The following is a 17038-nucleotide window of genomic DNA, read 5'->3' as shown; positions in this document are numbered from 1 at the left end:
ACATCGTGACCTGGCCATTGAATGTATAGTGATCGGTAAAATGGAGGGGGAAAAAGCATGGACCATAGATCTTTGTATAACGTTTTACGCGACACAGAGTACAAGCATTCAAGTGGAAAACCGAACTGCCAGGGAACGAATCGCCAAGTAAAGTTCTTGCATGAATTCCCACAGGCATAAACGCGAAGAAAAATTCGAAGAAACAATTAAGTCGGGTAACGCATTAACAAATGTGACTTGCATGAATGACCGAAGTATAGGATGCGATGTATCGCGAAAAAAGAAGAAACGAGACACTATTTGCCGCACATAAAGATGTACTAAACCCAGCCCACCTTCACTAACGGGCCTGAAAATATTGTCTCGCCTAATGGGCTCAAAAGTTGAAGACCATACGAAGGTTGCAAAGATTCGGTGAAAGCGTTGGATGTGGAGCCTGGCATAATGAATAACATGCAATACATATTAAATTTTTGTTGCCAAGAACTTGTTGCAGGCCTCAGCTTTCCCAAAAATAGAAAGTCGGTGTGGAACGAATGTCTGGGCGTAGCTTTGCAGGGCCGAAGCCCGTTCTTTCCATAGTGCGCGCTTAATTTATATGCGTCTAGCGACACGCCGAGATACTTTGGCGGGACACCGGTCCACTTAACGCCTGCAAACTGTTCTGGTGTATATATAGCACCATGAGCCAAACCACAAGCCTAAGCTTTTTGTGGAGTTCATTCGTGCTCCTGATACGCTGCCAAAATCCTCCATTGTTGATACTACCTTTTCAACACTGGACTTATCCGTGCAGAAGAACGCTAAATCATCTGCATAAGCTAAGACTTTTACTTCATTACCCAGTATATTGAAGCCATGGATGTAACTCGACTGAATTACGCTTAAGCATAGCGGTTCCAGATAAAGGGCGAATAGTAATGGGGACATAGGGCATCCTTGTTTTACTGAAGAGCAAATGGAAACGGGTTTAGAGAGTTGGCCATTAATAACTAAACGAGTAGTACAACACATATAGCAAAGCTTAACGCCTTTAAGCACTGCGGAGCACTCTCTTCTGGAGCACTACGCATTGGCGTGCTCCAGAAGAGAAAATAAATAGGAGTGACTGACAAGATCAAAAGCTTTAGCGAGGTCTACCTGGAGCATTGCAAGCTGCTCTGTGGAACTGTAACAGTATTGAAGTGTACGGGCGATATGTATGTTGGTTTGAATGGATCGACCCCTAATTCCACACGTCTGATGGGAACCAATGAGAATTGACATCGCAACTTGCAATCTATTCGATAAAACTTTTGCAAAAATTTTATAATCCACGTTTGACAATATGATTGGTCCGTAGCTTTCAACAGAACACAGTGTCTCCTTATCTGAACTTTTGGGAATTAAAACTGTGTGGGTTTTGCAAAAAGATTGCGGAAGGACGTTTATCTCTAAACTTATAATAAAAATGTATAATAATATGGGACTGATAATTGATTTGAAAGCTTTGTAAAATTCACAGGAAAGTCCATCAGGGCCGGGTGTTTTCGACATAGGCAGCTGATCAATAGCTAGCTCAATTTCTTGTATCGTGAGCGTATCGCTAATGAATGCACAGTCATCATCCTGTAAAGGTTTTACAAGAGACACAAAACTCTCTAAGACTTTTTCACCGTGATTATCGGGCCGGGCACTAAACAAAACACTGCAGTAAGTTTCGAACTTATGAATTGTCATTCGTATTTGTTAGAAGAGTACCTTCGGAGTATATTTCCGGAATTACTTTGGAAACAGCATGACGTCGCTCGTCAAGTAAAGCTTGACGTGTTGGCTGCTCAGACTGCAGAGCACGCCTATTTCGAGATCGAACTCGCGCACCTCTGTGCCGCAGTGCATCATACTTTTGCAAGTCACATTTAAGATTTTCTATGTCAACAATGTAAGTGCCTGGCATTTCGCATTCCATCTGATAAAGGTTGTGTAGGCTCTTAAGAAGTACTGTTTCCTCATTCTTTCTATAGAATGCTTTCAGCGATCCAATTTCTATAGCCACTGTACGAACCTCTTGTTTAAAGAGTTCCCAAGCTGAAAATAACGGCGTCAGTAGAAAGAGAATTTTTTTTAGGGCCATGCGCACGCGATTAATAAATTCCTGATCATTTAGGAGCTCAGAGTTAAGCTTCCAGAGTGCCCACTGGGGTCGGAAATCGGTTACAGATTTCTCACCAATCTTTGCAATAACCATGCAATGATCAGCGAACGAAACTGGGATAGTAATACAGGACAGTGCTCGGGTGAGGAGTGATGAAGAAACATAAATCCGATCAAGGCGGGCGTAAGAGCGACCTTGAATTCGTGTATAAGAGCGAGCTCCCTGTCCCGACACTCCTATATCAATGAGCCCTGCATTTTGTATTACGTTAGACAAAACTTGCACGAAGGCTATGCTATGCACGAAGGCGAGTTTTCTGCTAGGAACTCGGCCTCTTGCCTGGGCCGATCTTCTGTTATCGTCTCGCACTTTTATTGTTTCAGTATGAAAAGATTTAACATAAAAGCCATGCACTGTAGGCGTTTTTTAGTGACAATCAAAGCAAGTGCAATTGATCGCGGTAGAACACTCTAAAATGAGTTTGCGGCTTGCATGCGCGTTGACGTCCACAGAACTTTTTCAAATAACGATATGCGTCGCTCGCACAGTCAAAAGTTTTAATACCTTCACAAGGTAGAATTCGTCGGCTTCAAAAGATCTGTGCATAGTACTGTGCGGGAACGCACTCAACACAAGGTTTGTAACGCACACATAAAACGACACCGCGGAATCGCTTCAGCGTATGTCCCAGTGTGCGCCTGACAGTCCGCACGCGACAAAGACTAGTCTCCTGGTCGAAACGTTCGCTCCAGCCTGAGGTACCGTTTATAACTTCAAGTCTTCACAGAAAGATAGCGATCTCAATTGATGAACACTGCACGACCAAGGGATAGCAGCTGTTTCGACAGCGGGACAAAGCGCATCCTTTCATCTGGAGTAGAATTGCCAATTCACCTTAGAAGGCATTGCGTACTAGCCGGAAGGCATTTTTGCTGCATGAAAAGGCAATGAAAGATCCCGCGACTCACTTCATATGCTCGGTCGGAGTCCTGCAGCAGGTTCAGATACAAGGGTCGACCTCTCGCGTATGTGCTGCACCCACAGCGCATAAAAACCACTTAGGCTAGAGAGAAAAAGACTCCGTACACATAACGAGGACCCCTTCGAATTAACGCGGCTGCTAGCCGTGCTTACCACATTCTCAAAACGCAACCTGCGCTTTACTACATATACGCTAACGCAAAAAAAAAAAAGACGTTGAACATTTGCTTTCATGCAGAAAGAGTTCTCAGTCTTGGTCACCACCTTTTGTGGGTCATACATACAGCATGCACTCGCCTTCCTTGGCTAGCAATGCATCTCCAACTGCTGGCGATGTGCTTTTCTAAACAAACGCGAAGGCAAAAAAGTTCAGTGAAGAAAGAAGCTAAGCGAGTTGCGATTCTTCGCTGCGTACGAATTGAGAAGCTGTGTAGTAAAAGAAAAAATGCGCCGAACGGATTGTGAAGCTTTGCTACACGTTCTACCGCAAAAAAAGAAGGAAACGGAAAAAAAGAAAAAATAAAGGACTGGCTATTGCATTAAGTGACGAATTTCAAATGTGTCATGATATATGCCAAATCAGCGTCTCGGACAAAATCTCTTTTTTTTTTTTTAAGGGATGGAGCTACTTATGTTTCTTCGCTCTCGCGCCCTTTGCCGCGGCGGTTTCGCTTTTCGCCGGGGCGGTTTCGCCCTTCCGCTCTTTGCTTTTCTTGGACGGGGTCTTCTGCCCGGCCGCAATGTCCGCCAACTTGACGCTATGACCGCTGCCCTTCGAGTCCGCATTGCTTGGCCGCTTGCTTTCCCGGGCGCCGGTCCCGTAGTGATGCTGTGCAGCAGCTGGCCGCTGGCTCTTCGTCGATGCGCTATGGTCTTTCCGCTGTTCTCCCGTGCCTTCATTGTCGGGGACTTGCTGGCCGCGTGGCTTGATGCCAGCGGTTTGTATACGTGTGGACATCGCGCTCACGCCACCGCCGGCGGCGTTGTTGAAAGCCGCGTTCGTCGACAAGCCGTTGCGCAGATTCGCGACCGACGGCTCCTCCACAAAGCAGCCCCACACATCCTGGTGCGCTTCCAGGTGACCCGAGCGGAACAGGTACGCAGCGAGCTCCGAGCAACCGAGGAGGCTGGCCAGGCTCAGCAGCATGCAGAAGGTCCGGAAAGGAAACTGCTGGCCCCGCTCAGCGTCGTAAAGGGGCAGCGCCAAGACAACCGGAACGCCGAATTCCGGCTCGCCGCAAAGGGTCCGCGCCATCAGGCCTATCATGAAGCCTGCGAGCCAACGAACGGAACGAAGCAGAGTCCAAAGGCTGTGTTCTCGGCAGACCATTTATTCATTTATTTACAAAAAAATACTGCTGTCTCATATTTGAGGCATAGCAGGAGTGGGTAAGTACATCAAGACAACATACAATCAACATGTCACATGTAAACGAACTTCGTCTACACAACACTCATATGGCAATTCTCGGAGATGAGTATGTAGGTTATTCCACAATACGATGGTAAATGGCAAGGAATAAAATTTGAAGCTATCTAAGTGAGCTCGAGAGGGAACAATATTCAAGGGATTGGCTCTTCGCGTTACACGTGCCGAGGAGCCAACAAATGCCACAGGTACGTCGACAATGACAGAAGCATGTAGAATTTTGTGCAACATTATAATCCTTTCACACGTGCGCCTATGTGCCAACGGCTCAAGCGATAGCAGGCCAGCATACAAAGAAGGCGAGAAATTGCGACCACATCGATTACAAATAAATCTAACAGCTTTCTTCTGCACAGCCTCAAGCTTTGATGCATCAGGTACGCAGTGAGGTGACCAGACAACTGATGCATATTCTAGAATGGGCCTCACGAGGGATTTGTAAGCTGCTAGTTTGCATTCCTTGGTTGCTGGTTTTAGTGTTATTTTTGAATACCCAAGTAGTTCTTAAATATCTCCCTCCTCCTCCCCCGAAATTGGGGGAGGGGAGCATTTTTATCTTTACGTGCTTTAATTCGGTCTCGCTGTTGCGAAGGATAACCTTTCAATGCACTTGAGAACGGTAGCGACATGGAAAAAGTTGACAGTCACCTTAGCCTACGCTGAATAGGATGAAGGTGAAAGCCTGCACGCACCCGATATATTCATTACATTACTTCACATTTTCATTCTAATGCGTTGTTACTTCCTATTGTTTTCTCCCACCAAAGGTCGCGGTTGCGACTGGCACCACAGGGCGTGGGCCCTAGTGCCCTAATGAACTCTATCTTAATTAACTGTGGCTCTATTAACTTCGCCTTAACACCAAAAGTAGTTGATTGATTGATTGATTGATTGATTGATTGATTGATTGATTGATTGATTGATTGATTGATTGATTGATTGATTGATTGATTGATTGATTGATTGATTTGCTTCGTCACAGTACCATGTAACAGGAGGCGGAGGGATAAGCCGTTTAAATGAAGGCTTCAGGGATCCTCCGCCCCCTTTGTGAACAATGGCAGCAGCTGAAGGACGTCATAATATCACAGCACTCTTTCTTTTTTTTTTTTAAGTGACACATTGTTTTAGCTGAAGATCAAGACATAAAGGAAAACTGAAAGCATAGTTTATACATAGCTTATACAAAGAAGAAAACGGCTGCAATCTTCTGCACTTCAATAAATTACTACATAGTTCATACAACAAAAATATCCGCTAATTCTACGACACTTAAATGAGACACATCTACACCTTTGCTAGTGTAATTATTTAAAATTCGCGGAAGAGTACATCGAAGCATCTGAAAGCCATAATTAGTACGAAAGTAAGGAACGTTCCACATTTCTGTATTTCTTGTTTCATATGCCTTCTCCTTTAAGCAAAGATTCGCCATCTCCATGAACAAATAGTTTGAGCGTTTGCAGCTAAGACAGTACTCTCTTAGTAGTCTGTATTGATATAGGTCATTCATTTTGATTATCCTATATTTTTTAAATAGTTGGTCGCTACGTGCTACAATTATAGCGTTGTCTATCAGCCTCAGTATTCTCTTCTGTATTCTCAGTAATTTCGTTAAGTTTGTATCTGTAGTTGTTCCCCAAACCAAACAGTAGTAGTTAAGAACTAAACAGCGATTTGTATATCAGTTAGCTCACTGAGTTGGGGATAAGGTACCCGATACGGCTTAATATTCCAGTTATCCGACTTATTTTTATTTGAATATTATTGACGTGGTCATCTCATTGCAAAGAACTGGAGAAATGTACCCCAAGTACTTTCATTGACTTCATTATTTCTATATCTGAGCCTCCAAATACAAGGTTATTCTGGAAAGTCACTTGTTGACCATTCGAATGAAAAACTACGGCTTTTGTTTTAGTTGCATTTATCTTTAACTTATTGTTACTTGTCCAGTTGTCTAACTTCTGTAAGACGTCATTAGATTTACTAGAAAGAATAAGATCTGATGCTGAGGTGACAAATATACTTGTGTCATCTGCATAGATAATAAACTTAACTTCTGGGCAGATATGGACTATGTCATTAATATATAAAGTGAACAATAAAGGACCAAGAATGCTCCCGTGTGGTACACTTGAAATTATCTTCTTATCTGATACGAAATCATTTATAGAAACAATTTGACATTCATGCGCAAGATAGCTTTTAAGTAACGCGAGTGGGAGCCCACGAATGCCAAATGAAATGCCGTGGTGGATGTAGTCAAATGCTTGTGTGAAATCCACAAAAATTCCTACTACTTTATATTTTTTTTTTCAAACTGTTGTAGGGTGTATTCTTTTTGATCCAGTAGGGCGTGTTCTGTAGACTTATGTTTTTGGAAGCCATATTGTGATTTTGTCAGGACATATTTGGTGCAAAAACAGGATAAAAGAGTAAAAATAATTTTTTCGAAACCTTTAGAAAATACGGGGAGAATAGATATCGGTCGATAATTGGCAACCTTATGCTTGTTCCCCTTTTTGTAGAGAGCTATTACGCGTGCCGTTTGCATTTTCGAAGGAAAAAACCCCTGTCGAAATACAGAGATTAAATATGTGTGTTAGTTCTGGACTAATCTGATCAATAACATATTTCACTGGTTTTATTTCCATGCCATCTGCGTCGCAGCTGCGACTGTTTCTTAATCCAAGGAATACTGGCTCTCGACTCAGCTCTCGACCTTCACGATGTCGGTTGGAATCCAACTTGGAGATATGGCCGTTTCGCCCAAATCTCCATGTTGGGTCGTGGGTTCGAGTACCTTATTAACTTTGCCTTAACACCAAAGGTCGTGGGTTCGACTCTCGACCTTTATGATGTCAATTAAGGAAATTGTTCGGTAGGCTTATTGTAGTATGAACCAATACGATTTAGTTCTCTTAGAGGCGTCGAGAAAGTGAGTCAGGTCTAGTTTCTATCATTTTTCATTTATGTCACACGTGCATTTATTTTGCACTTAATGGCCATAAAAACTTCCGATAATGCACAGGCCTGAATGACTAAAACTCAGTGCCCTTCCACTCTGTGAAGAAGGATGACCAGCGAAGCTGTGTATGTGGGCCCCTTAATGGCAAACTGCACCTCCGCCGCGGGTCGTCCTGGCATTGCACTATTTTCGGGATCAGCGCACGTATGGGGTGTGCTTAAAGGGACACTAAAGGTTAATATTAGGTCAACGTGGACTGTTGAGATACCATCCCAGAAACCTAGAATCACTTGTTTCATGCGAAGAAGAGACTTATTTTAAGAGAAAATGCGTTCTGAAGCGTCCGCGTACCTCTAGCGCAGTCAAATCACCCACCCTCCTATTGAGGAGTGGTGACGTCATGGTCTCATAGTGACGTTGCACCGTCGATTAGTAAAATGGCGCCCACAGACGGCGCTACGGCTTTTCTGCGCAAAACGTAAACGCGCGGCCAGAAACAGAGCCAAGACAGAGCCGACAGCAGCGCGAAAGCGGAACTATGGTATCTAGCGGAAGGGAAAGCGCGCGACGATAAGTTGGTTCTTTATTTTATGACGCCAACTTCGACGCTAGTTGCAATGGACGACCCTGACAATGACACATTGGCTCGCGACGCTGGGCTCAACTTCATCGATTGAAGCACTGATGAACGTGACCTGCTGCTGAGTGCTCGCGCTGCCGGCGTCGTTGCGTACTACACTCTAAGAAAAATCCCGGGGAAAATGGGAGTAACTGCACCGTTAGTCCTAAAAAGGGCGCTTTCGTCCCCCAAAGGACTAACTGCATGAATGTGCGTGCCGTGTGCAAATTTCGGAGAGTAAGTGTTTAGTCGCTGGTCGGAAAGAGAGCAACGGGAGGACGAACGGCAACAGTTACTCCCCAGGCACTGCGCTGTTTTCGTCCGTGTCATGGAGCGATGCGGCGAAAACGGTATTGTCTATAAATCGTGAACGGTTCGAAGTTCGTGCATTGTCTATTGAACTACATGCAAAGCAGCACCTTGCCTCTTCGTGAGAAAATTGCGTGAAACTTAAAACTGGAATGTGAAGAGCCATGCCCTTCGTGCGCACACCATAAATGAGCGATACACATTAAATGCGCAAGTCATTGATAGACGGCTAGATTTTCTTGGTCAATAGAACCTAAGTTCCTTCCGTTCCAAGGAGGTTGCGAACTGAAGCGATGTGTAGCTCAAACGGCACACGTTAAGCGACACAGAAATTGGCCTTCTCTGTCGTCTTCGGTGCCCCGTTTGAGCTCGCTACACGTATACATGGCGTAGTGCCTCAGTTTAAATCACCCTAAGAATACTCGGGCTGATTTCTTTTCGCAGTCGCTTATGGTTGCAAGTACACTGGACGTTAGACTCTCACTGCATAGCTTGCACAAAATGTGGAGTTTTATATTGCCGCACTTGCGTCCCCATGCTTAACCTTGTCCAACAACGCCAACTAAGTACTTGGGTGTGCCGCTCGAGCACTATAATGATACCGCACAGTACTGGTCCGATGAAGCTGATAGAATGAGTGAAAAATCAAAGGGTTGGCTTGGCCAAGATTTGTCAATGTTTGGACGTGCATCTGTGTGCAATCTCTTTTTAGTAGCGAAAGTGTGGTATATTATGCAAGTGTTATCAATGTGTCGCTCAAGTGTGCAAAAAATGCATCGTGTATTTGCCGTATTCATATGGGCTTCCAGTTGGGAAAGGATAAGCAGAACCAATTTGTTTCGTTCAGCTCGAAGTGGTGGGCTAGGTCTGTCGCATTTGTTTATCAGACAAATTGTGTCGCGTTTTCTTTTTTTTTCGGGATCAGAGAAATGATTTTCTACGCACAGTAATTCAAGTTCGTTTGGGAAAAGCACTGCCGCAATATGTTGTAACGACCAGTGATGTGAAGGGAGGAAGTATTAGGGGATATCTGCGCGAAGTGGTTGATTCACTTCGTATGTTGCGTGTGCGGTTTTCCATGGAATATCTGTGCTCTGTGACAAGAAAAACACTGTATAAAGACTTAGTTGATACAATGTTGCCAATACCATTGTACAGGTCTGTAAACTGGGGAGGCCAAGGAGATGATGTACTTAAACGGGTGAAAAAAATGCCAGTTAGACCCTCTCAAAAAACGTTTTTCTTTAAGCTACACACAAACACGCTACCCGTAAAAACATGGTTAGACGAAAAAGGAATATATGTGCCATGGACAGTAAACTGCTTACTTTGTAAAAAGCCAGAGACCATTGAACACGTTTTCATCGATTGCTGGGACCCAACATTTCATTGGGATATCTTACAACGTACACTTAAAAAAGAACTACCGATTACACCTCTTGGTATTCGATATTTGCCAACCGATAACGAAGGAGGAGTTCCGTACGATATGTTTATGCTCCTTGGCCTCCACAGTCTGTGGAAAACGAGAATGGCAGTGCGACACTCGGATGTCGATACCCGTCCGGCGAGAATAAACCATCGAAAGTGTCGCGTATATTCGGGAAATATATCGTGCCCAGAGTGAGCCTCCTGAGTGGGTGGCTATTCTTGATGAACTGATCAAGCTGAAGCGATTTTAATATATAATGTTAGCCAAAGTGTGGTTGACATGTTTTAGCATTTGAATGTGTTCTTGGTTTGTGCTGCAAACAGGCAATAAAGAAAAAAAAAAAGCGGCGCGGTGAAGTGGTTGGAGTACCTGACCTGTGAGCGAGAGCACGTGAGTTCGAATCCTACTCTCGGGCACGTTTTTTTTTTTCCAGCTCATTAATTTCTTTTGGGTATAAATGCCTCATTTCATTAATTCTACCTTTGCGGAGCATCGGAATGAATTACTGTTACTCCCTTGAGGAGCATCGGTCAAGGGCAACTGTTAGTCCCTTGAAGGACTAAGCATGGGGAGTAACAGTTCATCCCATGTCAGTTCGTCCCCAAAAGGACTAATGGTTGTGGCAAATCAGTTAGTCCCCAAAAGGACTAACCTCCCTGCCCCTTTTAGTCCTTTTTTTTTCTTAGAGTGTACTACGACGGCAACTGTATGTCATGGCTGTACATATTCGCACATTTATAACTTTTCCTTCGTGAAAGCCAAATGACGCACTAACCACCCCGTCTTCGACCTGCAGTTGTTCTTACGCTTCGGAGAATGCAGGCAAGACCGACGGAGCAGCACTGCGGGAAAGAATTGCTTTGAAAGGCACTCCACACGACTTCAGTAAGTCAGCGTTGAACTCGTAATCCTCTGGAAGAAAGTTCAGCGAGCACACTACGCGATTTTTCGGCTCCTTGCCAACGCGCTGTGGCAGAGGTACGGCACTGAACCCCTTCGAACGGAGATGTTCACTCGTTGGCACACAGTGATAAGTAACGTTGGATTCGCCGCTGCAACTGCCCTTGGCTAAGTTCCGCGGACCATTCGCGCATCCCATGACATCACATGGCCGTGGCATTCTCGCTGTTTGTTCCAAATGCAAGTTTCGCGAGCCAGCAGAACCAGCGCACCACGACGCGATAACGAAACAACAAACTCCAAAGCGCGCGCGGCGCAGAGTTGAACGAAACCTTTCCAACCACCCATACTACTCAAGAGTAACGTCAAAATGTTATTTTTTTATGGAATCGGATAGAAGTAGACAAGTAGCATTTCCTCCTTCTTATAATCTAATGAAATTATCTTTTTAATACGAGTAGTTGAATACTAGTGGCATAAATTATGATGAGGAGTGCCTTCGTCATGGTGCTAGTACCGGAATGTCCCTGGGGGGTCTCAAATCGTGTCATGCATTTACCTCAATTTCTCGGTTACTAAAGCTCTGTTCGAGATTATATTGACGCCTTAGACGTTCTAGAGCATTGCTTTATCACTTTAACTTGACTTCATAATAACATTTAGTGTCCCTTTAACGCCTGCTTCACCTCCGCCGCCGGTCGGCCCGGTATTGCACTATCTTCCGAATCGACGCACGTATGGAGAATGAGTAACGCCAGATTCACCTTCGCCGCGGGTCGGCCCGGTATTGCACTACCTTCGGGATCAGTGCACGTATGGAGAGTGCTTAACGCCTGCTTCACCTCCACAGCGGGTCGGCCCGGTATTGCACTATCTTCGGGATCGGCGCACGTGTGGCGAGTTTTGTGTCTACGTACTATGGCCGACGCCAGCGCTCGGCAGCTGTCAAGCGACTGCACGTATTAGCCAGATGCCTGGTCGTCAGTAGTTACAGTATGATTCGGGTCTGAAATATTGGACGCGGACTCCATCACATTGAATACAGTGCATTCTACGGTGTCACTCTTCGACAGCTGGCACCGATTCTCGCGCAATGAGGATGGGAACAAATTGTCTCACGTGCCGGCTGTCACCTTCCTCGAACTGCCAACTTTCCTTGCCCTCCGTAGTTGCTTAGCTTTTATTGGGTTCGGCTGCTAATCACGAGGTCTCGGGATTGAATCCCAACCACGGCAGCCGTATTTAAGTGAGTATGAAATGCGAAAACACCCGTGTACTTAGGGTTAGGCGCACGTTAAAAAATCCCAAGTGGTCTAAATTATTCTCGAATCCTCAACTACAGCGTGCCTTATAATGAAATCGTGGTTTTGGCAAGTAAAACCTCATACTGTGTTATGTAACATTCGTTAAGGATACCCTGGGCAGTCGCTCAACTCCTGAATACAATTAAGTGTCAGGAGTTGTGCGCCAGGTCTTTGAGTATGTGGATAGCCTTTACGGCGTTCGATAGCTGCGAGTCTACGTTGCGGCGGAACGGTAACATGGTAGAGAATGTGGAGAACATATACATCCCGCATATATTACTGCACAATAATTTCAAATAGCGTTCTTGCTTCACGCACGTGGATAACCGTCATTGCAGACTACTTTGGAAACTAACTGCAAGTATTGTATATGTAATACCCACAGGTGTACCTGGCCTGGTGGCCAGTAAATGTGACGTAATATTGCGAGCAGCTTCGGCCATAGCGTGCTAACGGATGACGACACAGACTGAAGTGACTAGCGCAAGAGTGGACAGGGGACACTAAAGAGGCTAGAAGGACAAGCGCCCAGTTGGAAGTTTGCGCTTATCCTTCTCGCCTCTTTAGTGTCCCGTGTCCACTCTTGCGCTAGTCACTGCAGCATGGAATACCAACTAGCCCGGTCTCACACCCTGCGACGACACAGGGACAGTTTGCTGAATTATTGGGTCGTGACTTTTGTGTCAAGGTGAAAAACCAACATATCCATGTATATGTCTTAATACTTAAGCACATCTAGATGTGCAGCTGCGGCGGTAGCCCATGAGTGCGCATTGCAAAGTCGCTAGTGAAATAATTGTGTGCACCTTAACGAATTCGATAAGTGAAAATCAAGATCCATCCACGACGGCGTCTCTAGTAAACGCTGTGCGATGTTCGGACGTTAACAATGCGTGCCGACTGACGAAAGGCTGCCACGAAGAGCTTCTGACGGTTGGCCTAGCTTCTTTACTACGTAGAATCAAAAGCAAAAGAAAAAATAACAAGAAGAAAAAAAGATCAACCATTGCTCGTCGCGACTAAACGCTCTTAGGATGACGAGTAATTTCCAGGCGACGAGCGGCTACGCTTTATCAAGAACACTGATAACGCCGGCGGGACAAGCATTGTGGCGAAGTTCAATCCGCAGGGAAAGCTTTTAATTATTTTATTTTAGAGCGCAGCTCTTTGGCGTCCGTTCCTGGGTTTCGCGTCGTCGTCGGCGTTGTCGTCGGCCTCGTAACCAGCTCCGCCCCCCTTTCATCCCCCCAGCGCTAGCAGCGACCGACTGATACCGCTGGATGCCGCTGACGCCGCTAGAGAGTCAAGATAACGTGACTGCATAGAACACCGTCGCCGCCATGCAGAAAGAGGAGGAAAGGGTCCCCCCCCCCTGTTCTTGTGTGGCGGATAGGGTGCTCTTCAGTTGCCGACGCGCCGGTTATTTCACGTAGGCCCCGGCACGTCGACGAATACGTGACCACCTTCCCACGGCTAGACCTGGTTCTTAGCGCTGCGGAAGCGAGGGTATCATATTGTTTGTGTCGGCATCGGCGGCGTTGTCCCTGAAACCAACTCCGCAGCTGGGGTTGACTCACTATCGGCGTCAGCGGCATCAGTCAGTCGCTGCTATCTCTTCCCTCCTCCCTTTATCGTGTTGTCCGCTTGCTGCGCGCGCTTCTGCCCCCATCGTTTGCCGCTGGGTGTACACGCCGCCCCCCTCCCCCCTCTTCCTGCGAGTCTCCGGTTGTCAAAGCGCCGGCTCGAACTTAATTCCTTTCTTCGCTCCTCCTCCAATGCAACCCCTGTGCGGTGGCAATCAGAGAGCCAGATCGGTGGCGGCGGATCTGTATATGTGCACCGCCCGAGCCGAAATTGCCGCTGCCGTTCGCCCTGTGCGGTGGCAATCAGAGAGCCAGATCGGTGGCGGCGGATCTGTATATGTGCACCGCCCGAGCCGAAATTGCCGCTGCCGTTCGCCACTGCGAAATTATCTGCCAGTTCTTTCTGAGCCATGAGCGAGACGACCGATGGAAGTCCTCCGTCTGCTGCTGCTGCTGCTGCTGCTAAACGAGCTGCCAGAGCAGAGGCCCAGCGCCGTCGCCGTCAGAATCCAGAGGTGCGTGCCGCCGAAGCAGAAGCTTACCTAGTGGAGTCTTTGTTAAAGGAATACGTGTGAAAAATAAAAAAAAATTCTGTGATAGCGCATACATGTGTTGCTCGATTTCTTTGCCTCAATCTATCGAAAAGGTGAAACAGCTTATTTGCTGCGCTCAAATTTCGCATTAGGAAGTAACGTAATCGTCGGTAATTTTTTTGTTTTGTTGACGTCATCACGCGTCACCGCGGGAAGTTTGAAAAGCTTAAGGACAGTACGCCACGTGGTGGCACTCACGCGAACTAAACCCTTGTGTCCAGAAAAGCTGGATACGGGACACGATCCTCGGGGAACTAGCCCTTATTAGGTTCGTTGTAAAATTGGTTTCGTCTTTGTGTTTTTAAATTACTGACGACGACGAGCGCGGGGGCACTGGCACGAGCGCGTTTGCGCGGTAGCGCCAACGAGCCAGCTAGACGACGACGCTAGAGCATGTCGTGATGATGATAGTTTTGTGTTAACACACGGACACGATCCTGGATTAACAGCTTCGCTGTAAGAAATTATGGTGTTTGACGTGTCAAATTCACGATTTGATTATGAGGCACGCCGTAGTAGGGGACTGCGGAATAATTTGGACCACCTGGGGTTTTTTAATGTTCAGCTAAATATAAGTACGCGGGTGTTTTCGCATTTCGCCCCCATCTAAATGCGGCTGACATGGCCGGGATTTGATCCCCCGATCTTAGCATCCCAACATCATAGCCGCTAAGGAACGATGGTAGGTCCTCGCGCGTCTATAGTGCGCATTTCAATGAGGGTGGCAGCACGAAGGGCAATTCGCTCGCCGCTCCTGCCGCGCTCTTCATCACGTTGTGACAGCGAGTGTTCGCGGTCATCGAGAGAGACCTGTTCATGTTTGTCTGGGTGAGTGTGACACCATGCTAGGTAATATAATTAGTAAGCGAATGTTGAATGCAATTTACATGGCCGGTAAAAAATACGAACCTTATGTAGTTGTCTAAATTTTGCTAGTGCTCTCAATGCTTCACTTTTCGGGCTACCTTATGCCTTTTCTTTCTTTTCTTTTTCTTTTCATGCGAAAGTACAGTGGCTTACTTATTTCCATAATACATGGCAGCATTAACAGACACTACTGCTAATGACAACGCACCTGGCAATGTGACCTAGTAAATGAGCGCTTGCGTAGACAAAGCTTGTGAGTGCCTCCCACCATCTTCCTCACACTGACTGGCTAGCAATGTCGGAAAAAGCATCCTTCTTCGGCAGTGGGTACGCAACTCCGTGTTCCATAGCAGGCGGGAATTTGACAGAGAAAGGTACAACAGGTGTAGTGCCCACTGGTGCTTGGAAATTCTTTTTACTGTATACAGTGCGCTGCGCGTGTTAGGCGGAAGCGTGCAAAATTCGCTGCAAGTACTGCATACTCTAGTTACATGATTGCCTTTTTCGGCTCCTCCGCTTTTTCCGTGGTTGCGCAGATATACCTGCCAATGGCAGCACACCTGAACTCTGCAGTGTACCAGCCGCTAACTCGGCTCCTCTGCAATAAACCCTGGCCATCACACAGCTATCCCCGCACATCAGCCGCTATCCTACCGTATTGTGTATTTTCCGTGCTTGCTCCGCTTGATGCGTCAGTGAAAGCAATGAAGTTTGGCTATTTAATAGACAATATACCTGCTCATAGCATTAGGATAAACGTACCAAGCATGTTAGCTGCATTATAAGTGGGCTGTCAAAAAAGCCGCTGCTTGTCTGCCCAGCAAAGCCCTACGAAGCAATGGCTTGTACAAAACGGCTGCTGCGTTTGAATTCTCACACTTCAATGCTACTTCAATTTCCTTACCATGAAAATGAGCTTTACGCATTCAATTCATAAAACAATTCGTTGTTTCCAAGTAGTTTATAGTGCCTATCCTGGTCCTTATAGCATCTAAGATGAGTCTAAGTACCTGTTTTAGGCGCCTAAAACCTACATTTTAGTGCCTAAAAATCTGGCTTCTACTTATGACGACGAATCGTCAGGTCTTTTGATATAGCCCTTTTGTGACTTCTTCATTCTATAAATAATGTGTGTCGTTATAAACTGTGTGCGCTGTGAGAGAGACTGCGAGGCATCCTTAAATTCAAGGTTAAGGCTTAGCTTAAGAGTGAGAAAAAGAAAAACCTACCACTGGCTGCGCCGTAGGCGTTGATCTTGCTAGGCATGAAAAAGAGCGCGATGAACTGAGGGAAGAGCAGCACGTAGACAAGGTCCGAGGAGAGCGTCCAGAGCGCAAACACCGACTGCACTTTGAGGGCCATGGTCATCGCCAACAGGCCGACCACCCACAGGGCGCATCGAAGCGCAGCGCACAGCTCGCCCTCGGATGCCTGCACGGTCACAACAGCAATTTCAATCACCCTGCGCCGAACAAAACCCTGCCTCTCCTAGTGCATCCGCAATTGCCGGCCCTGTTCGCGGCCCTCCGCACTCACCAACAGGCCTTTCTTTTATGTTGCACAGAGACGAAGACACTCACTCTCTGTGCTGTTACATAGAGAGCGCACGTGAAGTCCCCCTGCATCAAGTCGTTTCAGTTGTACCAGCGCGTGCTTCTACCAGCCGAGTAGCGAAAGTGGAAATTGGCCCCCGCTGTTTGTGCCGGAAAGCCAGAGCGCGTGGTTTGGGAAATGCTCCGACAACACTCGTGCTGCCCCTCGCCTGCAGGTGGATTCGAGCAGTTGCTTATTTCACGTGCTCGCAACCGTTCAACACACACTACAGCGGCCTTGATATGTGCTGATCTAGTAAACTAGCGAATAAGCATCCGACCATGACGTCATATGAAACTGTATTCGCATTGTTGGTCATGTGT

At 46.3% G+C, this 17038-nt stretch overlaps 1 protein-coding gene across 1 annotated transcript; it reads right to left on the bottom strand.

Annotated features, from left to right (window-relative positions):
• Positions 1-2703: 2703 nt before the first annotated feature.
• On the bottom strand, positions 2704-16538 carry LOC142581799 (uncharacterized). Its single transcript, XM_075691252.1, has 2 exons — positions 16352-16538; positions 2704-4387 (listed from the first exon to the last, which is right to left on the bottom strand). Exons 1-2 carry the CDS (start codon positions 16488-16490, stop codon positions 3741-3743), a joined length of 786 nt encoding a protein of 261 aa, XP_075547367.1. The 5' UTR covers positions 16491-16538; the 3' UTR covers positions 2704-3740.
• Between the last annotated feature and the right edge of the window lie 500 nt (positions 16539-17038).

The sequence above is a fragment of the Dermacentor variabilis genome, chromosome 5 (genome assembly GCF_050947875.1).
Source record: "Dermacentor variabilis isolate Ectoservices chromosome 5, ASM5094787v1, whole genome shotgun sequence".
NCBI lineage: Eukaryota > Metazoa > Arthropoda > Arachnida > Ixodida > Ixodidae > Dermacentor > Dermacentor variabilis.
The sequence above is the reverse complement of the archived record's forward strand: the minus strand, read 5'-3'. Positions and strand labels throughout refer to the sequence as shown.

Excerpts from the sequence above, each read along its gene's own strand:
- LOC142581799 (XM_075691252.1), bottom strand. The coding sequence starts at position 16,490 with ATGACCATGGCCCTCAAAGTGCAGTCGGTGTTTGCGCTCTGGACGCTC. Across the intron at positions 4,388-16,351 it reads CGCCTACGGCGCAGCCAGTG|GCTTCATGATAGGCCTGATG; the intron begins GTAGGTTTTTCT and ends GTTGGCTCGCAG.